The sequence below is a fragment of the Myiozetetes cayanensis genome, unplaced genomic scaffold (genome assembly GCF_022539395.1).
Source record: "Myiozetetes cayanensis isolate MyiCay16 unplaced genomic scaffold, myiCay2020 scf1, whole genome shotgun sequence".
NCBI lineage: Eukaryota > Metazoa > Chordata > Aves > Passeriformes > Tyrannidae > Myiozetetes > Myiozetetes cayanensis.
Window position 1 is genome coordinate 20,087,437 of NW_026086604.1, and position 26,809 is coordinate 20,114,245.

Consider the following 26,809-nt stretch of genomic DNA (forward strand, 5'->3'; position numbering starts at 1 on the left):
GCATGTGGGTACTAGGAGAGCAGTCAAAAGCTGACTGCGTGAAAGGGGAGGTTTGGTATGAAGCAGCATGACAAATTAGGCCATCTGTGTTGTATTTTAAGGTCTTCGGTTCAAATCCTGTTTGGAGTAACTCTTATTATTTTACATGGATCATTAACTACTTAACACTTAATAGGTATCCTTGAACAACATTTGGACTAATGAAAGCACATAAGTAATGTATGTGATCCAGAACACTTTTTAGACCAATGTGGGATTTTCTTTGAACTTCCCATACAGGCTGTGCTTCCTTTAAGCAGAGGAAGAAATTTGACATTAGTGGTGCAGGGGAAACCATCTAGTAATCAAAATACCCCTTCTCCTATAAATGTAAACCAGATCTTAACAATAGCAAATGATACCCATTTATCTTCCCAATGTACAGTATAAACATTGTATGCCGTTAAGTACTGACTAACATTTTCTCAAGCCTGTGCACGTTTAAATAGCCAGTGGTCTTCAGTCATACTGACAGCTTCAGAGGCAAAGAAACTTGCTACTGCCAGGTGTGCAGGCTAATAGACACGACTTCCCTTGCAGTTCTAGTCCTTCTGTTCTTTGCAGTTGCTATGAATTAATTTACTTTTAAATTCTAAGTTTCTTCTAAACTGTTGTAGCAAGCAGCAGTTATTGTAGTCTGTGTTCCTTCAGTTACCAGCACGATGATTTAAAGATGAGTTTTGTGATTGAAGGCAGTTTTTGACAGTACAGCAGAGTGCAGAGGTGTCTCTGGCTAAATGTATTCAACAAAGAAAGGTGAGCTCTAATTTTTATGGCTTTGCCTTGAGAAATCTGAAGTCTGTAATTGTTGCTTTCTGTATACATTTTGGTTTCACACTGGATGCAAGGCAAGTACTTCCCTTCAGCAGGCAATGCCAACCAACCCACTGCTTGCATTCCTCTGGAGGGAGGGCAAAGCTGGGTACCTAACCTGCTTTCAGCACCAACCTGCCTGTTTTCCTTTTTTTTTTTTTTTTTTTTGCCTTTGTCAGCAAGAGTTTAGCTAATTCTATCTTACAAAGAATGGGAGTGGGACTTAGCATAGTACAAGACCTGTGAATAAGACCCTTATCAGTTGCTTGTTACAGAGTCTGACATGCTGTTTCTAGGAGATGCAGGGCTGAAAAAACATGCTTGTCTGCTCTGAGACCATCCCAACTGTCTAAAGGTTTTTGCTATATTTATGTATGAAATAATATATTAAAAGGAGTTATTTGATTTGGGAAAGGTCTTTCTGTATATAAGCCTGACCATGCCTTCAAATTTTTTGGCTGGCTTGCTTTATGCTCGAGTGTTTGAGGAGTGATTGATTGTTCTGGAAGCAAACTAAAAAGATAGATCTGAAGTTGTGAGCTCTCCAGGTCTAAAGAGCATTATGAGAGTAGGCATGTTTTAAGAATACACATTGGAGTGCTTTAGCAGCTAAGTACAGGCAGCTGCTCTTTGGACAACTTTGTTTTCATAGTTCACATAGCTCATATGTAGGAGAGGCTGATTTATGTGCCGTCTCCACTCGTTTCCATACATGTGGTGTGGAAGGGGGAGAAAGAACCTGTCTAATGCAGTAAAGATGCAGCTCAATTCACTGAAGAAAAGTGTAATTTAAGCAAGTGTTTATTCCAGGAGACTGTAATTCAGGAAAAACACAAATGTATTTTAAATAATGGCTGAAATCTACAAACTCAGAAATGAAACCGCTGTCCCTCATTTTTTACAGGTGTGTTTGCATCCTCTTGGCTTGTCTGTGTACTGCATAAATAAGGAACAGATTGGTCTAACTCACATGGTGCCTACAGTACTGTTTTGATTCAGTCACAAAAGCATAAAACTTTTCAGTACACATTTTTGGCAATCTAATCATCAGTTTTTGCTTCCAAAGCATTGTCACGATCTACTGAATTTTCTGGTACACTGCAAAGTCCAGTGACCAACTGGAATCTAATGGGATCCACGTGAAGTTTGTACTTCAGTATTGTCATTGTTCTGCATCTTGTAACTGAATGACCAAACACCTCACAAACCCAAGTATTATAGGAATAGCTTTATTATCTTTAAACAACTCCATTATATTACAATTTATCCATCAAAATGCAAAATTAGAAATATTAAACAATTTCCGTAAAATATTCAGGAACGAAGCATGGGTGTGTATATACATATAGACTTTTTAAATAGTGTTATTTAAACAATGACTAAGTTATTAAACCACTGTATGAAATGTTGATAATGGATGGGCTTATTTCACAGTCAGAAAAGGACAATGCAGACCCCAGGCCCCAGTATTCTCAGTACATGAGAGACACGGCTTTTAGAAATACCTTTTAACAAAACAACTCACATGAAAAACATTGCAGTTACTACATTCTTATTTACTGTGCATTTGGTCATATCAAGTATGCATAGAAGTTATTAACTATAAAGCATATGCTCCAAATGGCGATCAGATTTTATTCCAGTTCTTGTCTCTGACTCCAGCCATGTTCAGGAATCTCCAGACAAAATTCATGTCCGTAAGCACATGGAAAAGGGCAGAAAAGTTAACGTGCATAGTTGAAAATGAAGTAAGCGTTTGGGTTTTAAAATAAAACTGCCATAGCCAGATTTGGTTTATAAAGTCATCTAACTGTGCCCAGAGTCAGTGATTTCTTGTCTACTACAAGAAATACAGGTATTTAATATATATTTGTAAGTGTATTGTGATGGCATCATTAACTATTAAGGTAATTGGTGCCTGCGGGTCCATAGTTTTCAATCAATTTGGAAAAAAAAAATCTCTTTGCTTAGTACATATTTGAAAGGTCATGTTTCTAAATATCCCTGGTTTTATCTGTTTGAAGATGATAAGCATAAAATGAATTAGGGCTGAAGGGAGCACATACAATGTAGTGGTGGCAGATCAGAAATAAGCAAGATCCCACAAGGCTGTACTTAGCACCTGCACATCTGGGTTACATTGAGCTTGTGGATTTTAAGGAGACAGCTCTGTTTCTTAAATTTTTTACCTGCATGTTACTTCCAGCTAAAGACTAGACAACGCACAGTCATACATACATTGAAAGTACTTCTGAAAATTTGGTGGTGGATAAAATAAAGTTTCTGTATACAGACAGTTTTAAAAATAAATTCATGTTGTAGTTCATGTTTTGTCCTCCAAACCACACAAAGGCACTAGTTTACATTACGGACTAATGTCCTGCAAAACTTCAGTCAAATAAAGGAAGCTATTTTAAGGTTAAAGTGGTGCTAAAACCCAGCTGTCACTAGTAACTTAAAACAGCCACACTGGGTTTTTCAGATTTAGTGGGGGAAATGTTTTGCCTCAGGATGCACATGTTGGGGGAGCGTGGGTGTGGGGGAAAAGGCTCAGCCTTGAGCAAGTTTTTACAGCTGAGTTATAAACCTGGTTTATAACAGAAACTGGCAGACTCTAAAAGATGATATAGAGGTATTGATACACATTTGTGTGTGTGGCAAAAATGTCTGTATGCACGCAGTTTTTCCCTACTCTCTAATTTTTGGTTATTGAAAAGGAAAGGGATTTTGATTGAGCTATAGTCCAAGGCTGTTCCGTCTCACTTTATTCATTTGCCAGAATGCTTTCCTTCCAGCACTAGTATTTTGGCTAGGGAGCAGGAATGTTGTTAAGATTAGAAAAGCTATTGGGCTTTGTTACCAATTTCTACCTCCTCAAAAATTATATGCATCTCTACTTGATGCAGGTTACTGCAGAGAAAGCATTACTTTCACACTGGTACGCCATTACTATACTCAACACAAATAACTATTAATTAAATCCTTTCCTCAAGGCCTTATTTTTCACCATGGTGAATTTGCTAATGAATACTTGGGCAAAATTTGGATCAACTACATACTGATAGGTTTTCGTTATAGTTGGGGGCTGTTCAGCAGCCACAGTTTGCAGTGCTGGCCCTGTGGAGGTGCTGGGAGCGAGGTGGTAGGATGTCTTTGTGATGTACTCCACCAGGCGGTTGTACTGTTGTTCTGAAAGTCTCTCTCTAGCTCCGTCGGCCTGAAATCAGATATGATAAAATAATTACTGAGTATTTGACAGCAACTGAACTGAGCAAGTAAGGACAGTGACTTCCACATTACTCTCTTAAAAATCTTCCTCCCTGGAATATTTAACAATAGTTCAAATGATTTTTTAAATCAACAGTGTTCTCCCATAGTTTAGTCTTTGGTGAATTAGTCCTCCCCTCTGCTGCTTTGGACACTTCTGAGAAGCTCTAACTCTGCCACAGAAAATTTGAGCAGTGTCTTTTGAGAATTTCATGGATGGACACCTTGGCCATGAGTAGAACTTTAGAACAGATCAACTCTTTGTAGACAGCAAAAGCCCCTTTTAGAAAAATGCCAGTAGCTCATGGAAGCTACTTGTCAGATAGCAATTCTAATTAGCAAAAACATTTTCTCAAAAAGTACCATTAAAGACAGCCTACAGCTAATATCTGGGCAGTTGGTTTTAGGTCTTTAACTTACTTGATTTAAAATAAAGACTAGAAGCTACCTTCCAGGTGAATGTTCTATGGCATTCATCTGCTTCTAATAAAAAAAAAACCATTCTGGGTCAGAGGACCCACACACATTTTTTTAAACAAAAGGGTTTTACTAAAGATGATTTGGGTATTTTGTTTCTGGAGAAGATATTAAGGTGTCTATGCAAACTGGCTTTTCCTCCACCAGGAGCTGGAAGGACTCCTCTGAAGAAATCCCTTATCCGCAGACTGAAATACATAGAGGTTCAAGGCCTTAGAAAGAAGGATTCCAGCGACCTACCTGGTGGAAAAAAATACAGTAAATCAAATACTGTCAACAGAAAGGTGGCGTCTACCATATGGTTCCAACCAGATAAAGTATTAGATGAAAAGCTATGGACAAACCTGACTTTGGAAGGTCAGTCTGCTGTGCCCTCTTTTTTGAAGAAGTTGAAGATGACTATGACTAGCTGGAGAAGGGAAGGCAAGCAGGCGGGCATCAAGCTCATTAATTGCATGGCTTCAAAAAAACTTTATTTCAAAATTACCACCATGGATGCTACAGTAGTATGACTAGCTAAGTCATTCAGAATAGAAGTTATTTCCAAAATATGATAATGAACAAAAAGACAGGAGCTATCCTAGGGCTAGGGTTTGACGCTTCCTTATTTACAGTTGCAGAACTGCTGACCAGTTTAATTTTTGTAGGGTTTAAAAATGTCTTTGTTGGACATCACATTAAGGATTTGTAGAGTGCTATCTTCTGCATGTCTTTCAAGGAGTTTTACACATCTTACTAGATATGATGATATTTTCAAACTGCTGTTGGATTTCATGATCAGTATCTTGTCACATCTCTGGACTGCAAGACTCATTTTAAATATATCATTGCTTATTTGAAGAAAGAATTAATATAATTGACAGATAGTGACAGACGTCACATTCACATCAAAACAGTCCCTTCTGGTTTTTTTTTTCACTATGCCTTTGGAGATGGATTTGCTGCTCAGCAAGTAGAAACACTCCTGTTTTCAATCATCATCACAAAAATGCTAGAAGAAGCAGGCTCACGAACAAGCTCAGAAGCTTAAGGTTGGAGCCTATGCCTAGAAACAGCAGAAATGATGAAATGGGCAGAGGAGAGTGTTGTTTTCATGAACGACCTTAAGGGAGGCAAGAATCAGAAGGCAGACTCTGCAGCAGACTCACAGCTAACAGTGCACAGCTAACAGAATGGTGTCTGAACCACGTCTTCAGTCTGGTGGCTCAGCAGAAGTATCTCAGCAGTCAGTCTGTTTCATCAGTTGAAAGGAGAGAAATCTGCTGAAGCACCATCTATGTGGACTAGATTTTAAGTTATGGGGTAAATCTTGCATGTAGGTGGCTCCACACTTTTTCCTGGTTTCTCCTTCTAGGGAGGTAAGCCCAGGGACAGCTGGGTTCTGCCTCCACACTGACCAGAAGACCCAGCTTACCAAAGGAGATGGAAATATTGCTGGCATCCCATTCACTTACTCTTGCGAACCCATTCTTCATTCAGCCTCAGGCTATATTCCACAGATACAGCATGATCATCTAGGAGGAAATATTAACTGTTCTTGGATGGTCTTCCAAAGTAACTGGGACTCTGCCTGCTTCTAGAGGGCTTTATCTGTAACTGTCTGCTGCTGCAACCACTTTCAGTTTAGCTTATATTGTCAAGGCAAGAGCAGAGGCTTGGAATTGCATTTTTTCCCAAAAGGCACCTAACATTGTCACTAAGTGCTCTCACCCATGGTTTTGCACAACTATCATGTTAATATTCGGACCATTCAATGGTTCAAAACTTAGTCAAGGGTTGCTTAATGTACCTGCTAGAGGAATAGTACAGGTATTATGCCCTTTCATGCTGCAAGGGTTAAGAACTTTTGGCTTTATATATTGTGGAGGCAAACAAACCATCAGGCAAACCAATTGCTGAAGGAGTCAAAATATACTTTTGGGTTAAGAGCTCCACAATGCTTCTGAAATTCCTCTCATTATGGTTTATAGAGAATAAGTCTTCAGCAATTCTGAGTCCACAGTAGACAGACACAGCACCTGTGTTATGCAGTCCAGATGTGTTGGGCTCCTCTGTGCACACTGACTAAGGAGATTTGCTTCTTAAGGGGTTTTTTTCCCACTGCTTTGAAAAATCCAGAGACTGGTTTTCAGCTCTAGAGATGGTCATGTGTAGCACTATCATGAAAACCCTGTTGCAGATTATCACAAAAAAACTCTGGAATATTTGAAGGGCCCTTTGACTTCTTGTCATCTTCTTGGTATTATGAGCTATACCAAGAGCAGCTGGAAGAGCAGGCCTTTTGAGTATGACATCTGTCTGGAAGCAAGTAGTGTGTCAATTACTTTGGAAGATAATCCAAGTACAATTAATGTTTCCCTTTCAATAAAAATGTTGTCAGTGCCAGAGTTTTCAAGAATCCATCCAGACTATTCCTGGCCAGATGGATTAAGTTATATATTGTGGAGGCAAACAAACCATCAGGCAAACCAATTGCTGAAGGAGTCAAAATATGCTCTATAATATCTCTGGTGATTACAGCTGTAGAAACTCATGTTTTGTTTCCTAACTGTTCCAAGAAGCTGAGGAGAGGGAATGGGAGAAACTGTTTTGGGCAGATCTGAAACAAAACTTTTGGCAAACTCTATTTGTGAGCAGTAATACAAAAAAAGTGGATCTTTTTAACATCGAAATGAATTGTTTCAATTTGCTGCGTTATTTCTAGCATTTTTGACTAAATTAGTCAGAAAAATAATTTACATTTGGTAACATTACCTCTGTTTTACTAAACTTATCATAATATTTTGGTTGACTTGACTAGGCATTTTCCAGCGAAAAATTCTGTCCCTCTTTACTAATGTCATCATGCAAAGACACGTGTGCACTTCAGCTGAGGACATCTCCAGTGCAACAAGATGGCCTACTTTTAATATTGAGAACTTGTGCCTATTTAGGTGTAGGTCTGCAGCTGCAAGTCACAACTTGTTCCTCCTAAGGTTCCTTTTCCTAATCACATCACATCCAGTTTTTAGAAGCTCTTGATGGGGAGCTGAAGGGGAGGCTCTGGCTCCCATCAGCGCTGGTGCTGCACATGACACCCCAGAGGGCCCCAGAACTGACATGTTCAGCTGCAGAAAGGAAATCATTAAGTACAAGGTCTCCCAATCCACTAAGGCAAGAAACCATAGTAAACATTAATTACAAAAGAATTTTACTTAACTCTAGGTAATGACTAAAACTATGTGAAGTTTTTTGGAATCTTTCATTGTGTAGCTGCCTTAACACAAAAAAATTCAAACTCCTTTTATTCTGGTCTACCTTAACTTTCAACTGCTCCTTCTTCTAGCCCATTTCTCTAAATTTTTACATATATTTAAGCATAAGCATCTGCATTCTGAAGGAATATTTTGCCAGGTCTGATTTGCACAGCATCACTCAACTTTTGCTGTCTTGCCAGCACTAACTTGCTGCACCAGGGGCACAGGCACTCTTCACAGCTTTTACCATGCCACACATTTTCACTGCAATCTCAAGAGCCCGTGTCAGCAAAAGAGATGCTGTACTGAGGCTGGGTGGCTCAAGGCTTACAGCTCCTGGTGGTGCATTGCTGCACCACTTGAGTAGGACTCCCGTATTTCCATCCATAACTTCATAAAAACTCCATGGACTTGGTGCAGTACCTCCAAAGGAGGGCACACTTACCATGTATAACTGGTGTGTGTATGTGGGAAAGCTGGACTCTGCACATGCCAGGTAGGGTTGCTCTGTGCATTCAGAGGAGCCACTTGCCCATGAATCCTACACATTCCCAGCTGCAGCAGCTGTGGGGACTCGAATTAGGCTCCCTGCCCCTTGCCTTCCCTTCTCCCAGACAGGTAGCCCCTCTGCACCCTTCATCACCCTCTTGCAGCAACCTTTGGGCAGGCTGCCCTTTTCCCATAGCACCATTCTACTCCTCACCCCTTGGATAACCAGACACAAAGACAAAAGCTATCACACTCCAGACTAATAAAAAAAGATCTAGGCTGCTGCTAAATTTAGGGTTGGGATAGGTTGAGTGCATCAAATGCTTAGGGAGAACAATTTTTTTTTCTTCTTCCCTCCAGTACAGTAGCTCTGGACTGAGCAGGGTAGTCTGGATTCAGTCTGATGTGTGCCATCCCTAACCACTCAGTCACTCAGGGACAAAAAACCTGAGCTTTGCCCACTTGCATCAAAATTGAAGTAACTCCTCATGTAGCTTTTTGATGAGAGAAGGCAATTTTAGTCAACAGTGCTCTGTGAAACTGAGGTCAGGGGAAAGACAACAAATGTAAATAGAGAATCCAGCACTAAAAAAAGCTGTCACAAAAATATTCAAGTGCTGTCATGACACAGATGAAGTCCTTGCTGTGCTGGAATCGATGGCAAAACTCTTCAGTCACTTCAGCAAAGTTAGGATTTGAATGAAGATGCTCCTACTTTCGTCACACCTCATACTTCATGGGGCTTTCCATGTTCTTTTTTTCTTATATTTGAAACTGAAATTTCTGATATAGCAGTCCATGAACTACCTGACACACTTCTATAAAAACAACTGGGACATGCTTGTTTGTTTTTGAAATACTTTCTCATATGATTCCACTTGAGAATTTAATACAATAAACATTGTTTCCCGAAAGTGCAAAAATATAACATCCATCCAATAATACACCATTAAAAGAAGTTAATTCATCCAAAACCCAAAGTATTCAAATGGCTTAGAGATCCTTCAGTATGAAGATGATTATTTCATGCTCTTACTGGCAAACACGTGGTGCATCCAATCTCAGAAAAGAACTGACACAGTTTAAAGTTATCATTTGCAGAAGGACGATCTAAGGAAGCAAATACAACTGGCAGCCAAGCAAAACAACTGCACTGGAAGTGGCAAGATAAGAAACATGCTGAAAGGAGCATCAGCACCACTGATCTGTCAACAGAATTCACAGAAGAATAAAAGGAGCTGCTCTTGCTGGGACCTTGTAGGCACAGGCAGCAATACTGACTTGCCAAACAATAAACACCTTGTGCACATCCAGGCATGAAAACCTTTTTGGAAAAGAAGTGATGCTTACCAAGAATCAGACTTCCTCTACCTTTTCCCTCAGAAAATTTCTGTCATGGATATGGTATATCATGATCAATAAGAGGACAGAAGGGAGGAGACACATCCCTTTCATCCAAAGGGCAACACAGTCCCGACCCAGAATCACCAATGGGTGACTATCCCCATTGCCAAAAGCATGGTTATCAGTTGTGACTTTATCTTGGAATGAAAAACATACTCAGGTCTTTACCTCCAAATCAGAAGGCACTCTCTGCTGCTTTAGCTGCACCTTCAGCAGATCTTTTTGCTGATCATCTTCCAGACAATCGATTTCAGTCACGGGGAATGCCTGCTGCTGCGTGTCTTCACTGATGCTGACGACAAAGAGCACCTCTGAGGTGAGCAGCAAGCAGCCTTCATGCTGCTGGCCTGATCCACTCACAATCATGACATCTAAGGCCATATGGACCTCTGGCCTTCCTAGAGATTGCAGCATTTTCCTGCATTATCAAGGGAAAAAAAGAAAAAAAAAAAAAAAAAAAAAAGAAAAGATGAAAAAAAGAAGTAGTCAGGTCCTCCAGGGCTTATTTTGATCACTAATGTTTTTACTTAAGCCTGTAGCTATCACCTACAGACGTAAAGTGAGCCAGGGAGTGTATCCAAAACACCATTACTGAAAGATATTAGACTTCAGATTTAAAGAATAAATGTGAAATTGTTACTTATAAAAACCCCTTAATCATTCACTGCAAAGTTGGCCTAATATCTGTGCTAGGTCAGCCTATTTCCCATCCTATTTCCTTGATAATAGAAAAATTACCCTGAGAAGTGGTTTAGAGATTCAGGGCAGAAAATAAAGCTATCTTCACTAACAGCTGTTCTGGAGATGTGCAGTATTTTTCTTGGGCTTGGTGCAATGATAAATAAGTAAGAACTCACTGAATGCCATTAAATAAAGATCAGCTCTGTAGTTTCAGAGCTGGATGGAGATCAGCAGCCCATCATTTGCAGATTGGGTTTCTATGCACTACCTTTGTGTTTAATGTTCCTAAACAAACTGCCATAACTCAGCCTTTCCTAGGAAAGCAGCCTGTTAACTTGACCACAGGCCAGAACCTATTAATAAACAATGTGGATGTAAAAATGAGCAATTGTCTAAATAATTTTACCAGACATATTTGACGTGGCTGTTTGGAGCCTGCTCAACATGTTGATCATTTGGATGAGAGCGCTGCTTGGGAAGCTGAGAAAGTCCAGCTCCATGCAAAATACCTGTGGTAAGAGAGTTCAGGTTTTTTAGTAGTTGTTTTCTACAAAACAGTTACGTGTTGCAGTGATGTCATCTGTTTAAAGCAGTTCATAAAATAGTGCAGATCCAAAATGATGTCACATCTTTGGAAGCTGTAGTCAAGATAATTCATTAAATATTACAATGCAAGAGTTGTGCACTTAACCCCAGTGATCTTGCATTAGCAAGAACCAAAAAACCCCAGTGTGTGTTCTCTGAATTAGCCATACACTTGCAATCAAGAGAAGCACAATGCTCCTGAGAGCCATCACTTCAGAGTAGGATCAGACACATCACTTAGGATTTACCAGAAAAAATCAAGACCGTTGTTAACTTTCTTGCTTAATATTAAAATACTTTCATATATGTGTCATGATTGGTACAAATTAGAAGGCAAGTTTGCCTAGATACTGTATTTAAATGTTCAGTTGCTTAATCCAGCTGTTAAACACAGATCCGTATACATTTATGAGATCTCCTGGGACATCTGGTTTATTGTGAATTCTTCTTAGTGCCAGCACAGAATGAAGACTACAAGCTGCAGTTAAACAGGTTTCTAAAAAGACTCACCAAAGCTGAAGATGATACAGTATGTATGCTTTCAGATGGCCTGTAAACTTTTAATGATGAGGTATGGTCACCAGAAAGAATGAGTGAGTTGCAGAAAAATTCACAAATTAAGTAGTTTTAAAATTTTTTACATGACAGACACAAAGTGGGTTATGCAGCAAGCACTACTGTTACATGGTTTGGTGCGAAGTTGCTCTCCAAATAAATGGAAGAAATTTTCTTTTTTCTAATTAAGCATTCCAAAGGCATTTTTGCACAAGGATGTCAATAACTTAGATTCCTTTTTACACAATGGATAATAATTTAAACAAAACATCAGCGATGAAAAAAACCCTTTAATTTTTAGCACACATGTTGATGGTAATACTTAAAAGCAGCATCCCAGTTGTAACAGTTGGCTTACCGAGGTTCTCAGCATTATGTGAATGAAAATGTTATTTACAGATGGAGAAAGAGAGAACATGTGTTTATTTCTGTGTGGTCCCCCACAACCCTTGGTCCCCCCCAAGAGGCACAGTCCCACTTCCAATTCAGTTGTGGGTAAGAGTTACTTGAACTTTTGTGTGTTTTCCTCTCACGCACTGTCAGCTATTATTGATACAGTTTTTATGTTTTTTCCTGGCTAACTCCTTTTGTCACATGCTCATGGAAAACATGACGTCTTATATACCATATCTGCAATGAAAAGTGTCCCTCTGCTATTACGAGTTTCTTGATAAAGATGGGAGCAGAATTAAGTCTAGAAAGAAAAATGCAAAAACAACACACAGGCAGCTGACAACAGAAAAACGTTTGATATGGGTTTTATACCTATGGGATGTATAGTTCAGGAGAACAGTTATTTATACGCATACAAACAAGCTAAGGTTGGTTTGAAAGAATTCTAATAATTGTTTCATTATTTCTTTAAATAGATGGAATGAGTTGTGAATGTTGTCGGAAGCATCCTAAACTTAAGCCTTACAAGAACTACTCGTATTCTAATCAACACATCACAGACATAAATATTGCTAGTGATTAAAGCCTTAAATATGCAAGATTTGTCTGGTATAAGTAGTGAAGCAAAGATATTGACAGATTGTCCTTCTATCAACAGGTCTCCCTGCTTCTCTTCCCTGACTGCCTCCACTCACCATTTCCTCTTAAATACCCAAACCAACAACTTTAATTTATTGATACTGGAAGCAAAGGAATTAGTGTATTTTTAAATTTTATTTTTTTCCTTTTATACTTTTTGATCACATCAATTTGAAACGATTCGCCACCACTGCCACTAAATCTAGCTGGAAAACCCACTTCTGCTTGCTAAAAGGTTATCCTTGTATCCAAAGTCAGGACTGTCTCCTCATGACTCTCCAGTTTAAAAGGGATGTTCCCACTACATGACTCACTTCTTTCTCTGAGGAACATAACTCTCTCCTTGTGCAGAGACAGCACAACTCTTTCCTTGCCATAACAATGCAATCTCAAAATAACCCTCTAATTGGATATAGTGTTGCTCTAATCCTTTTATGTCAAAAATCTTTTGTAAGCACATATGTTTCTGTAACTAATTCCACTGTATTCCAAGAATTACTTCATGCTTTCTACATTCTGTGTTTCTGTGGTTGTACATTGCTGATCGGTAACACAAGAGAGAAGCACAACGTGATGGCTTTTAAGAAAAGCAGCACATTTGTAAGCATTCTAAATCTTTCTCTAAGTCACACAGCTACTGAGCTGAAGAAGTAAGACACAGCAGTTTGGATCTGAAAAGCATTTTAAAATTTAAATGGAGATGTTGGAAACAGCCAAACTCACCGTAACCTGTCTGGGAGACAAGCTCAGCAGCCCCTCCAATAGGTTTTGTGAAGACGCCCATGATTCCTTTCCCCACACCCGAGATGACCCCTCTGGCTTTGTGCCCGGCTGAAGCCTGGGCCTCACATACTCGCTGAAAATTCTGCATCGGCTGGTCCACAATCCCAGCAATTGCACCTGAAAAAAACAAGGGTACCCAGTAAGTGGTGAAGATTAGGAGAATAAGAGGAAATCTTACTACTGGAATAGTGCTTGGAATAGAGACGGTATCCTACTCCTCTTACACAGCTATTTAGCATGTGACCAATTAGCTAAACACTGCCTTAGCCTCACTGTAAGTTAAATCTTGACTTCTTTTTTTTAAGCATTCAGATCACCTAACCAACCTTACAGTATGTTTTCTTCTTTCAACTACTTTTGCTAAATGCTCTTGCTAAGTTAGTTTAATTTGGCTAATTCTGTGTAGCAATTCTCAAAATTCTGGGCTAGGAATAAAATCTTCCAGTTTTAGACAACTTGAGCTCCTATGCATATGAGATTTTCATGTAACTGTGAGATTGACTTCATGAGAATAAAAACTGCTTGTATTCAATAGATCATTTTTATATCCTCTTCCACTGCCAGAAATGTTCATAAGTTAATGCAACTTTTGATATATTACTAAGATTAGCAGAATTAGACTTTGAGACTTTCTGTTACTTTTTTTGCAAAAATGATCATATTTTACTTTAATGTGCATGGGTCAAACTTTTACAAGTGACACAAGTGACCTTCCCATCTTTTAGTATCAACAAAGAACTCCGACTTAAATCTTCCTAAATGTAAACAGGTATGTGAGGTGGTACATTCCTTTGATCTTGAGTTTATGCTAGCCACTTAACCACAGACATGTCTCTAGTTGTTGTAATTTTGATAGATAAGCTATTTGGAAATTGCTAAGAGTACAAGGATTGGACAAAGCAACGCCACTCTGCCTGATCCAAGGTGCTTTGCTCAGTGAAAAGCAAGTTTGCAGGCTCCTTGGCCAGCTCTCAGTTTGCACCTGCAGCTGCAAATATCAAGATAAAACCATTATTTAATCAGTAGGACCGAGTGTCACCCTGGTAACCAGGCATTTTCACTGCAACCTAGACATCTTTGAAGATTCTGCTTTGTATGCGGAAGCAAATCCAGGCATAATTCCACAGATTTGGACAATTGCAACCGAGGTATTTGGCCCCATGTGTTTACCAGCGTGACATGCACTAGGCAGCAAGCTGCTAAGTGGTTTTCAGATGGTTTTAGTTTACCGTCACTGGATAAATGAAGAAGTTGCTGACTTTGAACAACAAGAACTAATTTTGTACTTATACACTGGTTTTCTGTCCAAATAAAAGATGGGGATGAGAAGCAGCACACATTTCCCCAAACTCTTGTCCCTGGGATACTATCTATCAGCAATTCAAGAAACTTGCATTCTCCATAAATGATTTTCTCTCCTCTTAGGGAGATTTCTTCCATCTTCTGTATATGTATCCTTTACTGATAAAAGTATATAGCATTTTCCCAGAAAATGCTGTCTGTCTTTAATGTGATGCCTGCTTTTAATTGAGCTCACTCACTGAAGCTGAGCGTGCAGCTGAACGTTCACCCTTTGTACCACAAAGGCCATGAAGCTTCTTCCCAAATGCCATGCCATGGAAATGACACAATTTTCAGTTCATTAGTAGTTACCAGCTGCTCCTGCTGCTTAACTAAAATAATACCACAACACCACATTACACAATTGGGATTGTTTGTGCAGTCTTTTGTGCAATTGTGATGCATTTGAAAGCATAAAACAATACTTGGTGTTCTGCTAAGTTATGATATTACACTACCCTGTGACCTCCCTCACCCTATCTCTTGAGGTCATCCACAGCAACTGCACTTTTAGAACAGAAGTTATTGCCTTATTAAATGTAATCCATCTAAGTCCTAGCACTAGTAAATTATTTACTGCAATACACTTGAGCAATGTTACAAGGTAATAATAAATAAGAGCCTACTCCAAAGGACCTGTGGTATGCTCCAGGCACTTCTCAGCTGGAATTAGGCCCAGAGGACAAGGAAACAGAATGGAAACTGCTGTGACTGTGTTATATAAGATTATTTATATAGTGACTCAAATAATATATAGCTTAATTAGCCAGTTGTTTAGTACTTCCACACTTTCTTTACTCCAACATTTTATGCATGCTCTGAACTTGTTTGTGAAGACATTACACTTTTGTTCCTCAAATTCTTTTGCAAGTCCTGTCTTTCTACCTGCAAAAATATAACCAATGATCTTCTCTTCCTCTTTGTAACTCCTTATCTCAAATTGTGACTTACTGACATAACTAATTCATGTGCTGTGGCCATGCCCACAAATCACTTAATAAACTATAACCGTACTCCTTTCATCGAGGAGTGGCTGGTCCTACCACCCTTGCGTGGGGAATCCAGATCTGTGCAGTTTCTTTCCTGTGTGTATGTGTAGGCAAAGGAAAAAAAAATAGGCCAAAGGTTGAGCCACCTTAAAATCTGAGAGCAGTGAGATAGTGGTGATAGACATGTGAGGTTCAGGGCATCTCCTCACACCTGGAATGGTGCAAAGCACATCTTATGGGTGCCCGTGTGGCTTCTTGCATTCTAACATAAAGATTGTGGCAGGAGCACCATGCTGGATGGACTCACCACAGAAGGTCTCTCCCTGCCAGATTTCAGTAGGGTATCAGGGGAGCAGAGCATGGAAGCACATGTAGTGGTTCCTCCCTTCCCACTCTCATCTCACACTCTCATATGGTGTCCTACTGTTGTCCCGGTCCTTTCCCTGTAATGTCCCTTGCCCATTAATTTTTTTTTTTATTAAGTGAAACCATTCTCCATTTTTCTTTTCTTCCTTACCCTAGGCATTTGATTTTATATGCATGTCCACATATGTACACACAGATTATGTATGTATAAAGAAAACCTCAATAAAATTAAACACCAAAGCAACAAAACAAAAACATATTCTTCCATTACTGGACCAAAGAGGTTCCAGCATAACAACATAACATCTGCTAAACATCAGATGGGGTGCACTCTGGTTAATACATGTTGCTCAGTAACAATAAAAAAGTTACTTTGATAACTACAAAATTCAGATAGTTCAGAGTATATCACTGGATTACTTCAAGAATTTGATTACAGGCAACAACTGGTTTGTGCTCAGCCTGACGAAGTTTGGTGACTGTAGTACAGCTTACAGAACTTAGCAAAGCTCGGGTTGCTTGTGACAATCTCTTTCAGACCAAGACATGATTGGAAAAAATCCTCCCCCTCCCCCCAAGAGAAATGGGCCATGTTTTTCCATGAGGCTGGATGCTATCCAAACTGAAACCATTTTGCTTCCTTTTCTCTTCTCCGTTGTCCTTCAGGGCTGCCGCAAGTGTTTCACACCGAAATACAGATGAAGTGTAGTCTCATCACAGCAAACATCCCATAAAAATGCAGCTCAAAGAAAAGGGCACCTGCTGCCCTGCATTAATGTATTTGCAGTATTAGTGTGTGGAATAGCACGCACCGTCAGGATTAGCAGTGGCTCATAGTATCTCAGTTGCAGATAGGCAAAAGAAGAGTGGCCCTGAATCAGTGAGAGTTACATAGCAAGAACAACCACTATTCCCTGCAATAACAAAAATTTCAGCTTCTGAAACGCAGACTTTACCTTCGCTAGCAGGTAATACTTCCATCAGAATGACTCAATTCACTTTCCCCAAAAGCAGGAAGGAGTAACTGAGATGTCGAGCACTTCTGCCATTATGAAAAATGTTTTTTTGAGTAGTTGTCAGCTTTTCGGTTAATCAGAAATTCTCAGCTTCCTAAAAGGAGCTACTTCAATATGACATTTTTCACTAGGACCCGCAGTTGAAAATTAAGCCAATAGTTTCAATAGTCTCTTTTACATGGTTATAAATTATTATTTTAAGTTCGACCTCGTCATGCAAAATGTAAGAGAGAGTTCCTCTGTGGGGATTCAATCATCTGAATATTTTACGTACGATTTCATTCGTTTTTGTCTAATCATATAAAAGAAAAAAAACACACCTATCATAAGCTTTTGCTTCTTTTCACACACAAATGTTAATAAAATGACCCAGAAGTCTCCCCCAAACTAGAAAAGAAGACAACAGCTGGCCAAAGATAACAATCAAATCAAACAACACCCTGACAGTGCCTGAGTCATTTAAAATGAGACAGGACAAAGCACTTAAGAATGTACCACAGGGAACAACTTGCACTGAGGACGAGACAAGAGTGCATGATTTTGGCCCTGATTCAGCAAACCTCTTAAGCACATGCTTAAGTGCTCTGCTGAACCAGGGCCACCATAAGCCAGATTTTCAGAAAAATCAGAAAGGCAACTCTTCTTTCCGGGTAGATACCACAACGTATCGGTGAACCGAGGGCTCCCACACGACTGCGCCTCGGCACGAAATCTGCATTTGTAATTTTTTTAACTACTTGCATAGGTCAGATGGCTTTTACGAACATGAGAGTACTGTGACTACCCTATGAATCTCTTTCACACTTCTCAATTTTACAATTAGAAAGTCATAGCAAATATAGCTTCAAATGGTCTTGTTCTCTGCGTTTCTGTACTCATCAAACTCTTCATCCTTCTGAAGGAAAATAACTGCAGCTTCACTTTGCTCTGTTATGAAGAACTATATGAAGAACTTGTAACTATTTTTAGAGGGAGCATGTTCATATTTATTCTGAATATGCTGGTGAAAAAAAAGCATCACAGTGATACCTACGGTTCCACTATGACTGGTTTTTTTTTTTTTTTTTGAAAGTCACAGTATTCTTAAAACTAAATAGTCAAGACAGAAACAGCTTTCTGTTGTGTTTGTAAAAACTGAACATAGGTCTATTCTTAATTTAGGTCTTGACACAATTTATATGAATGCTGCTGTGTATACAGAGAAAACAAGCTTTTTAAAAATCAGGTTTAAATTTAAAAAACTATGCCTAATACAAATTCAGTGGAATATTTTTGATTTATTCCTCAGTGAAATGTTCCGTGCTTGTCAAGTCCAGCTATACAGTATCTGTAGCTATTTATCTGGGGGCTTCATTGCCTCCACTGCTAAGAACAGAAGAATTTAGCAGGGAGGAATCTCTAAATAATAACAGCGGCAATAAGAACAAGAACTCAAGCTTGTGGAGTAGCACTATTTAAATGCTAATAGTGAAGCTCTAAGTTTCTAACATGAAATCTGATTTCTCGGGAAATCAGGGACACTGAAATTCTAACTCTTTTTTTTTTGGTTTTGTTTTTAACTTGGGTGTACTCCTGTGAACAACGGAAGCCTTGCACGCAGAGAGGTGCAGGAACGGCGTATTTGTGTGTGCATGTTACGAGTTCTCAGCTTTCCTGAATAGAACACATACCCTACAAAGTTTTGCTCATTACTTCAGGCTGTACAACTGATCCTTTTAGCTCTGAAGGGCTCTGGTGTGTCAGTGAAGGGGATATAGACACCATGTTACCTCGCTGTCTTATTAATAATTGAGCCAAGATCACCAACCCATTTCACCAGCACATATACTCCAGGCTGACACAGTGCTTCTAAAAGTATAATCTTTCATCCAGCTACTCAACCTAACTGCCCTTAGCCCAATAAAACAAGAAGGAAAAATAAAACCTCCTCCAAACTGCCTTTGATTTGCGACACCAGTTGCAGTTTTCTATTGGGACAGTGGCTACTAATATATGAAATTTCTCCTTTATGCACATTTCTCCCAGGACACTCGCTTGCTGGTTTACAGGCATTATCAAATGACAGTGCTTCACATCATCTAACGTTATTGCTTAAAATAATTCCCAGTAACTTAACCTAAACTTGTAACATTTTTACCACTTCCTCTTCAGGGCTTTCAGGGTTGCGGTTGCAAATTTAGGAGTTGTGTACACTACTGAAGATTAGGAAAGAGGACAAATCCTTTCAAGCTTCAGCTCTTCTAACCTTTTGCTCTGGACTGGTTTTGGTCACTTTGATCTCTAAGAGATTCATACTGTTTAATACATACTCAGGAACTCTGCCAAACAATACAGTTCTGCATTCCTTTGCTGTGTGACAAGTCGAAGTAACCTAGAAAATCCAGCCCCTTACTGTAAAACTTCTCGCAGAGATTTTTTCCACTGCGGGTTAGTGTTCAAATTTTTAGGTACTATTTTGAAATGGACAGAGTAATCTTCACTTCCCTTGGCTGCTTGATGAATACAATTACACTGAATCGGGATGATCTGGGTCTCTTTGAAATAGCAGAATTCCTCATCAAAGCTTACTTAACATCTGCACTAAGTTCAAGTGGTTTTCAAACAAACCCAAGAATTCCTGATATCTACAGCGCAGCAAAAACAAGCAGGTTCGGAAGGCATTCCCGTACCTCATTGGAAAATAAACATGAGCATGGTGACATCTTTGAGCTGTCTTAGTTACAAGCCACCCTGCCCAGTGCAGAATTATTCTTCTTTTGACTCAGGTATACCTTATGTACCAGGAAAATATTACTTCACAAGGAAAGTGCAAACTCATTCTATATCTGCAATTATTTTATCAGCAAAAAACATACATAGAAGTCACTAAATTTTGATAAAAAGAAACAGTATCTCATATACATACTGTGAGGCTATTTCACGAGAAAACACCAAAACCCCCAGAATTTGGAATTATAACATGTAGAAAAGGCTGGTGAGCAGATTAGAAAATAGTATTATCACTCAACTTGATATTTAATAGTACATTACCTAGAAGGCTAATGCCTAAACGAGAGAGCCCCTGTCTCAGTCCTTCTCCCAGGCTCTCTGGAAGCTGCCTTCTCCATTCTTCTTGTCTGTTGTAATGCTCCTCATCCAGTGACAGCCTATCCATATTCCGAGCAAGACTTGTTGCCAGATTGGTAATTGACGTCAGTGTACCTAAATACACGGAGATATACATTTGGGTCTGGATCAGAATGCTTTAATTTAAAACACAGAGTATGCCTCACTACAACACTGAGCTTACGAGCAGAACAGCAAGTCAACTGCACAGACACCATGTGGAACACGCTTTACTATTTGTTAAGCATCACCACGCTGCTGCTACGGTCCACGTCACGCCTTTTACATTAGCCTGCTCCAGGTTTGCCTGGCCTGTGGGAACAGCAGCTCATCTGAACATCCTTCCCCGGTTCCCTGGCTTCTGTAAGGCTAACCTAAACGGAGGGAGGGGGGATGGAAAGGTAAACAAATATTTACAGAAGGAGCAGGGAGGCCGTGTCCTGCGGGAGGCTGGGGCGGGAGGCTGGGAGCAGCAGCCAGCGGCTGGAGCCACGCGGTGGCACTGTTTGTACAGGCTTCTCAAAGGAAAACTGCTCCTGCTCCCGGGCCAGGACAGCTCCACTGTCAAATCCTATCCTGTAACTTACACAGTTATGACAACTGTATCTGTTTCTTTCTTCTTTTTCTAAAGAAATAATAAATATGATGAGGCAACCGAGTGTAGAATTTCTGATGACTAGCAGAAGTGCAGAACACCTTTAATACTTCTGCAGTTATCACATCACGTACTTGCTGAGTGAATCTCTATTTCCCACTGGGAGGTTTAAAATTCTGAAGTTTCTGAAACATTCTCATGCACTGCAGTTAAGTGGTGATCTGTTTAATACATGAGAGCTCACACGTGAGCTTTGTTACCCTCCCAGCACCTCGCTGCAGCCTAGCAAGCCAAACAAAGCTACAAGCAATATAGTTTAAACGTTAACAAATCCTTTAACAATGCATGACAAAAAAGCAGTAGTTGGAGTAACAAAGTGAAAGCTCTACCTTTGGAAATATGTTTTACAAATGATGTTGTTCCTCTGGAAACTCCACTGACAAATGCTCCTGGGCCTCTGGTCAGCCCTTCATAGGGAAGCCTAAAGAAATCGGCTACACCATTCCCTATGCTTCTCACCAGACTAGCCGGGCTTCCAAGAATTTCCAACGAACCAACAACCCAGCCTGCAGAGAGAAACAAGACACATGTTACGGCTGCAAAAACTGCAGAAGCAGCAGTTGTGAAAAGCTTATTTCTTAATTATCTTTTTCACACTAGAATTCATCACATTATGAACTTCCTTTGAGCAAAACACAGGAAATAACTCATCCACTATGAATTCAGAAATGGCAATCTTTCCTACTTCGTAAATCAAAGAAATCCTTTTGGCAAACTCACAAATAGCTTTAGAATTACTTCCTTCCAGGAGCTTCCCGTATTTCTGCTAAAAGTGTGCAAGGGAGGCAGATGCAAGAGCCTCGCAGCTACGGAGGAATGGGACTGCAAGCTCAGATGGTTGGGTTGGTTTTAGATGCTATAAGGCAGCGTTGTGATTTCACATCCTTCTGTGATAGAATTGTGACAGGGAGTTTACACTGATACAATGTACTGCTTTACAGGAGTGTGCAGGTCAATTGCTTGATGGAGTGTTAGGAAAAGGGATGCAGATTTTTGACAAGTGCTTAAGAAGTTATTTTAAATCCACCCCAACACTTCTAAGCTGATCATTTTCTTTCTGAGTGCAGTGAAAGCCAGACAAATGTCTTCTGCTCAGTACAGTTGTGTAAACAGCAATGACATCTACATGCTGATTAGGTTACTCATAGGGGAGTATTCCTTATGCACATCCCAGGAGAGGTATCTGCAGATCTGGTTTCCTATATAAACGCAGGGTTGCCAGCAGCTTGCTGGATGGCCGAGCACACAGCAATCTGTTGCTGGAAAGCTCTTTGCAGGTCTTGTCTTTCTCAGGCTGGTTGGCAGCAGATTTATTAGGGAAATAGTGCTGCATAACTCTTTTTTTGGCAGCCCAGAGAGAGCAATTCAGAAAGGGCAATAAACGCTAAACGGGAACTGCTTGGTCTTTGAGCTCTAGTACCACGAATTTCAACTGGCACTGTCAGAGTGGCACAAGGTGTGACAGGGCCAGGAGACTGAAGGATGGACAGAGTGGCCTCCTGCTCCCCCGCAAGGGCCCTTGATCTGAGCTCTCATTCCCATCTCATCACCGAAAACTCCTGCTATCCAGATGCTTTTCTTGTTTTTTGTTAACCCCTCCCAGTCATTCCTGTGGAAGGTTGAATCATGATACTGAACAGAAGAGAAAATGTTACTCATATGAAATGGATTAATCTCATACTATCATTCTAAGCTCCTGGAAAATCTATTATTCTTGTTGAATCTGTCCCACATTTCAGTTCTGGCAGGTTGAGAACTCCAGTACATGTAGTATAAAAAGCAGGAACCAGAGTGGACATAAGGAAGAGTGTGGGATGGACTACAAAAACAAAACCCAAGAGCTACTGGCAATGCAGGGAACAGAGCAGCAACACACACTGTGGCCCCGTGGTGCCTGTCCTGAAAAGGAGTGTCTCCTGGCAGTACTTCCCTGCTGGGACCAAGGGAAGCCAGTGCTCCAGGCTGGGCCTGCAACTCCCTCGCTGCAATATTTTTAATAAATTATCTTTGCCACTGTGTGAAGTGATGAAAAGCTGAAGGGGTGGGGAGGCACGTACAGATGTAAGAGATGCTCTTTCTGCTTTTTCTGATCAATACTATTGCAATAACCTCTTAAAGTCATTTTTCCCCCTAAATATTCTTTGCGTTCCTTGTCTCAGGTGGTGGTGTGACACAAAGGGGCTGCAGGACACCGCAGCTTAGTGCCTTCATGTCCTGCAACATCCCCAGCAGGCACCACCAGGCCTAGACACAGGAGACTTCAACTCCCCTCACCTGCTGGGCCAGCCAGCATGTTCAGGAATGAAAAACAGATAAAACTCAGGACCCAAAACAGTTCAACACAAAACTGAGGGGTTGCCTGATATCCCAGGGATGGTCGTTGCAGTCTGTCCCTGCCCTTTGGGTTTGGGAAGCTCTGGATGGAGAGTGCTCACCCTTGGAGAGCTCATGGGAAAAATGTGCAACCTGCAGCACAGGTGATCCTCCCTGGCCAATGCTCAGAGCAAAACAAATGGCTCCTCACTGCTGGCATGGACGACCCAACCCAAGGAGAAAGGTGTGGGAGTAAGTCGGGAACAGGAGAATGAGGAACTAGGAATAATCCCTCAATTTCCAAGCTCTGTGTGGCATTTACTTTGCAGAAATACAGTATCATGCCAGGTTACCATTTCCCACAGTATGCTTAGAAATTATATCTACTGACATGAAATAACTATGACTATATTAGCAAAGCGCTACTGCATTTTCTTTATAGGCAACTTAGGGTTTCAGGTGCATCACGTACCCAGAGCAACTGATGGCCTTTGCACTGCTGCACACTGCAAGGCTAGCACAGGAGGAACGAGCAAGAGCGGGCTCAGGAATCCCTATCCAGCATCTGTGCCTCACCTGGGATGTGGTGGATAAAAAGCCAGAATAGCCCTAATTTCCTGCTGCAGTCTGTAACTACTTGTAGCACCACTGCTAGCCAGTCATGGGGAGAAGCATTCACACTGTGGGCCATATCTGGCCACAAACTCACTGGTAATTACCAAGCCAATAGACTTCCACTTTTGTACTATGAGATTTAACTGCAAAACAAATCCAAACAAGTAGCAAAAAGAAAAACCTGCAAATTTTGCAAGCATACTAATGCAAGAAAATAACAAATTGGTACACAATGCTCTGGTGCACAACTGTGTACACAGTTGTCACAGTTAACAATACAAGTCAGGTATGCACACAGTGAGAGACCTGGTCAGCATTTCACCATTTCTGTTAATAAGTAGTTGAAATGTATGTACATATGTACGATTTTGGAAACTGTGCACAGAAATCAGGCTGCAGCTATGGTGGCAGCACAAATGGAAGCATCAGGGTCTCAGAAAACGTGACCATTAGTATTGAAGGAAAATAAATCCCACTTTTCATTGTGGAGTACATTACCTGTGTGTGACCATGGAGGAGCTTCCTCCTGCCTCAGGTTCAAATTCTATGTCACACTAAGACACATCAGAGACCAAATTTCTTGATTTCTAAATTAATATTTAGGGGAAACAGAATGTACCTGATAACCTGAAAAGACTAATTGCTCACTATTAATTCTATGTGGGAAAAAGTTAGTAACAGCAGACTTCCTAGTTCTTGGATCAAAGGACAACAAACATCTGTGTGCCAGTTTAGATTGAAGGTTGTATGAAGAAAGACAGAATCCTAATCATAAACTGCAGCCAAAAGCAGTTTTAACAACAAAACACCATACAGAGCTGTAATTTACTTCTGAATGCAGAGCAACGTGCTGAATAATTTGATTAAATGTAGTTTTGGGGAGTTTATTTGAGGAATGTGAGTTGATTCTGACTGGTGCTACAATATAAAATGACAAAACTTAAGCCATCTAGAATACATTTTTGTCCTGTGTTCAGGGTTTCATAAAGCCTTCAGGCAGCTGGCTAATGTTTAGCACAACTTTGGAAATCTTCACTGGTGTATGCTCAGCCATTTTCTTTCCCTTATGTTGTATGGCAGGACCTGAAACGTGTCTGAAAATATCATTAAACAGTGTCAGAGGAAAGCCATAATTGTATGGGTAACACCTAGGTTATTCAGTTTGAGAGACAATCACAGAATCCTTGTGCCTAATAAAAATGTTACATGTTAAGAAAGAGTACTGACCTGCTCTGAAAAGTGCTCCAGCAGCGTAATGCATGGCCAAGGCATGGACAAGTTGCCTGGCAGTGGTGAAGATGGGTCCTCGCTCAAACACAGAGAAGGAGAGAGGGGTGTGATCTGAGGCTATATACAGTTTCAATGAAGCATGAATACTGACAAGGAGATTTACAGGTTGTATTGTTAATTTTCTTAGCTTCACGGGCTTAACTAAAGCTCTGGCATGCTCTCTCACTTGTTCAGGCACTATCAGCGTAGTATCTGAAGCATTCATGGATTTACAAGCAGTTTTGTTTTCTGGAAGATATGTATCAAACAAAGTCTTAATGTAGTAAACAAAGGTGTCTTCCACATACAGCCTAGCTGGTTTGAGCTCAAAGCTGAAGTCATTCACATGAAACACGAGATTCTCTTCCTCAGAAAAAGCAATGCAGAGTTTTATAAAGCAGTTTTCCTTATAGCTTTCCAAATCTTTGTTACAAACAATGAGGTTGTTCACTCTTGACCATTGCACAGTCTCATTTTTCTCTCCTTGGCACAGCAGGACTGCAAAATGGAAATTCGATTTGCTGTACAACTGATTGTCCAGTTGCAGGTCTTCACAATACACTTGGAGACTATGAAATTGGGGAGGCCTTCCATGGAGTCCTGATGGAACTCCTGTGACAGGGAGCTGGTGGCTGGGGCCATGTGGACAAAAACATTGTCTGCTGTGAGACGCAGAAGTTCAGAGGACACTTTGGGGTTTGTAATATCATCAAATGCAGCAAGACTTAACTGATTGATGAACATTTTCAGTGACAGGGTCTGCTCTTGACTTCTAGACAGGAGGGAGAAGAAATCTTGTTATTTCATATATTTTGAGTCTATCTGGCATCTTGCTTTCTCAAAAAACTATCAGCAGAAATGTTCTGTGTAATACCTGGGAAACTCATTGTGCAAGTTCCATTAATGTTAATGGGATTTGGCAGTCTTAATCACTACAGTTGGTACCACCTGGGAGGTCTTCTAAGAAATGGGAGAGTATACATCTATGCCAGGTTTTTCTTTCTTTTTTTATCAATCACCAGAATAGTTTGGACAGGAATGTCTCTATCTACACAGTAATTCCCTATTATATTTGCTACAGAGCCAGATATTAAAGCAGACAACAAATACAATTTTCTGATAATTCATATACAGCCTCAGATATTCCAATATTTTCTGAGAGCCACTACTGAAGGGTATTATTATTGATAATTCATTTCACATCACATGCAGTGAGTGCCCTCCAATGAAGCAGCTACATCATTTTTATACTGATGGTATTGAGGGCCTCCCTCCTCCAGTGTTAACTGCCCATTGCCAAATTTAACTAGCAAGTGGGCTATTCTGTACTGCTGATGACCAGTTTTTGTGGGATTCATACTAAATTATTGGGAAAATAAAAACAGTACAACAAATTTCATTCTAATTGAAACAGCATTGCTGAAGGTCAGGCATTCTGCCTTTTAGAAATAGGTAGTATTATAATGGCACTTAATGAAGCTGAGGACCAGGTTGTGGTATATTATGGAAGTGGGAAAATCTTCTAAAGAGTGTTATAATCAAGTACAATTGACTACTGATTGTAAGACAATTTCTATAGCCCTTGCACATCAAGTTTCCTCGGGAACTTGTACGATTACAGATGGCAGGACCTGGCTAAATACATTTTAAATCCATGAACACACTCAAAATCAATTATGTTCGAATTTTTTTTTTTTTTAAATGAGCATCTCAGGTCCTCTTTTTGTATCAGTCATCTAGTGTTTACTCTAAAGTGACATGACTTTTGATGTTAGATTG

The 26,809-nt window shown here is 40.1% G+C and overlaps 1 protein-coding gene across 1 annotated transcript in view; it reads right to left on the bottom strand.

Annotated features, from left to right (window-relative positions):
- Positions 1 to 2,065: 2,065 nt before the first annotated feature.
- The window catches only part of VPS13B (vacuolar protein sorting 13 homolog B), a 418,175-nt gene continuing 393,431 nt past the window's right edge, over positions 2,066 to 26,809 (bottom strand). Inside the window, 8 exon segments of the mRNA XM_050315121.1 lie at positions 2,066 to 4,069; positions 9,894 to 10,143; positions 10,813 to 10,915; positions 13,302 to 13,478; positions 20,104 to 20,274; positions 21,163 to 21,339; positions 24,989 to 25,615; positions 25,618 to 25,802. Of these exon segments, the coding sequence (XP_050171078.1) occupies positions 3,824 to 4,069; positions 9,894 to 10,143; positions 10,813 to 10,915; positions 13,302 to 13,478; positions 20,104 to 20,274; positions 21,163 to 21,339; positions 24,989 to 25,615; positions 25,618 to 25,802 (1,936 nt within the window). The 3' untranslated portion in view covers positions 2,066 to 3,823.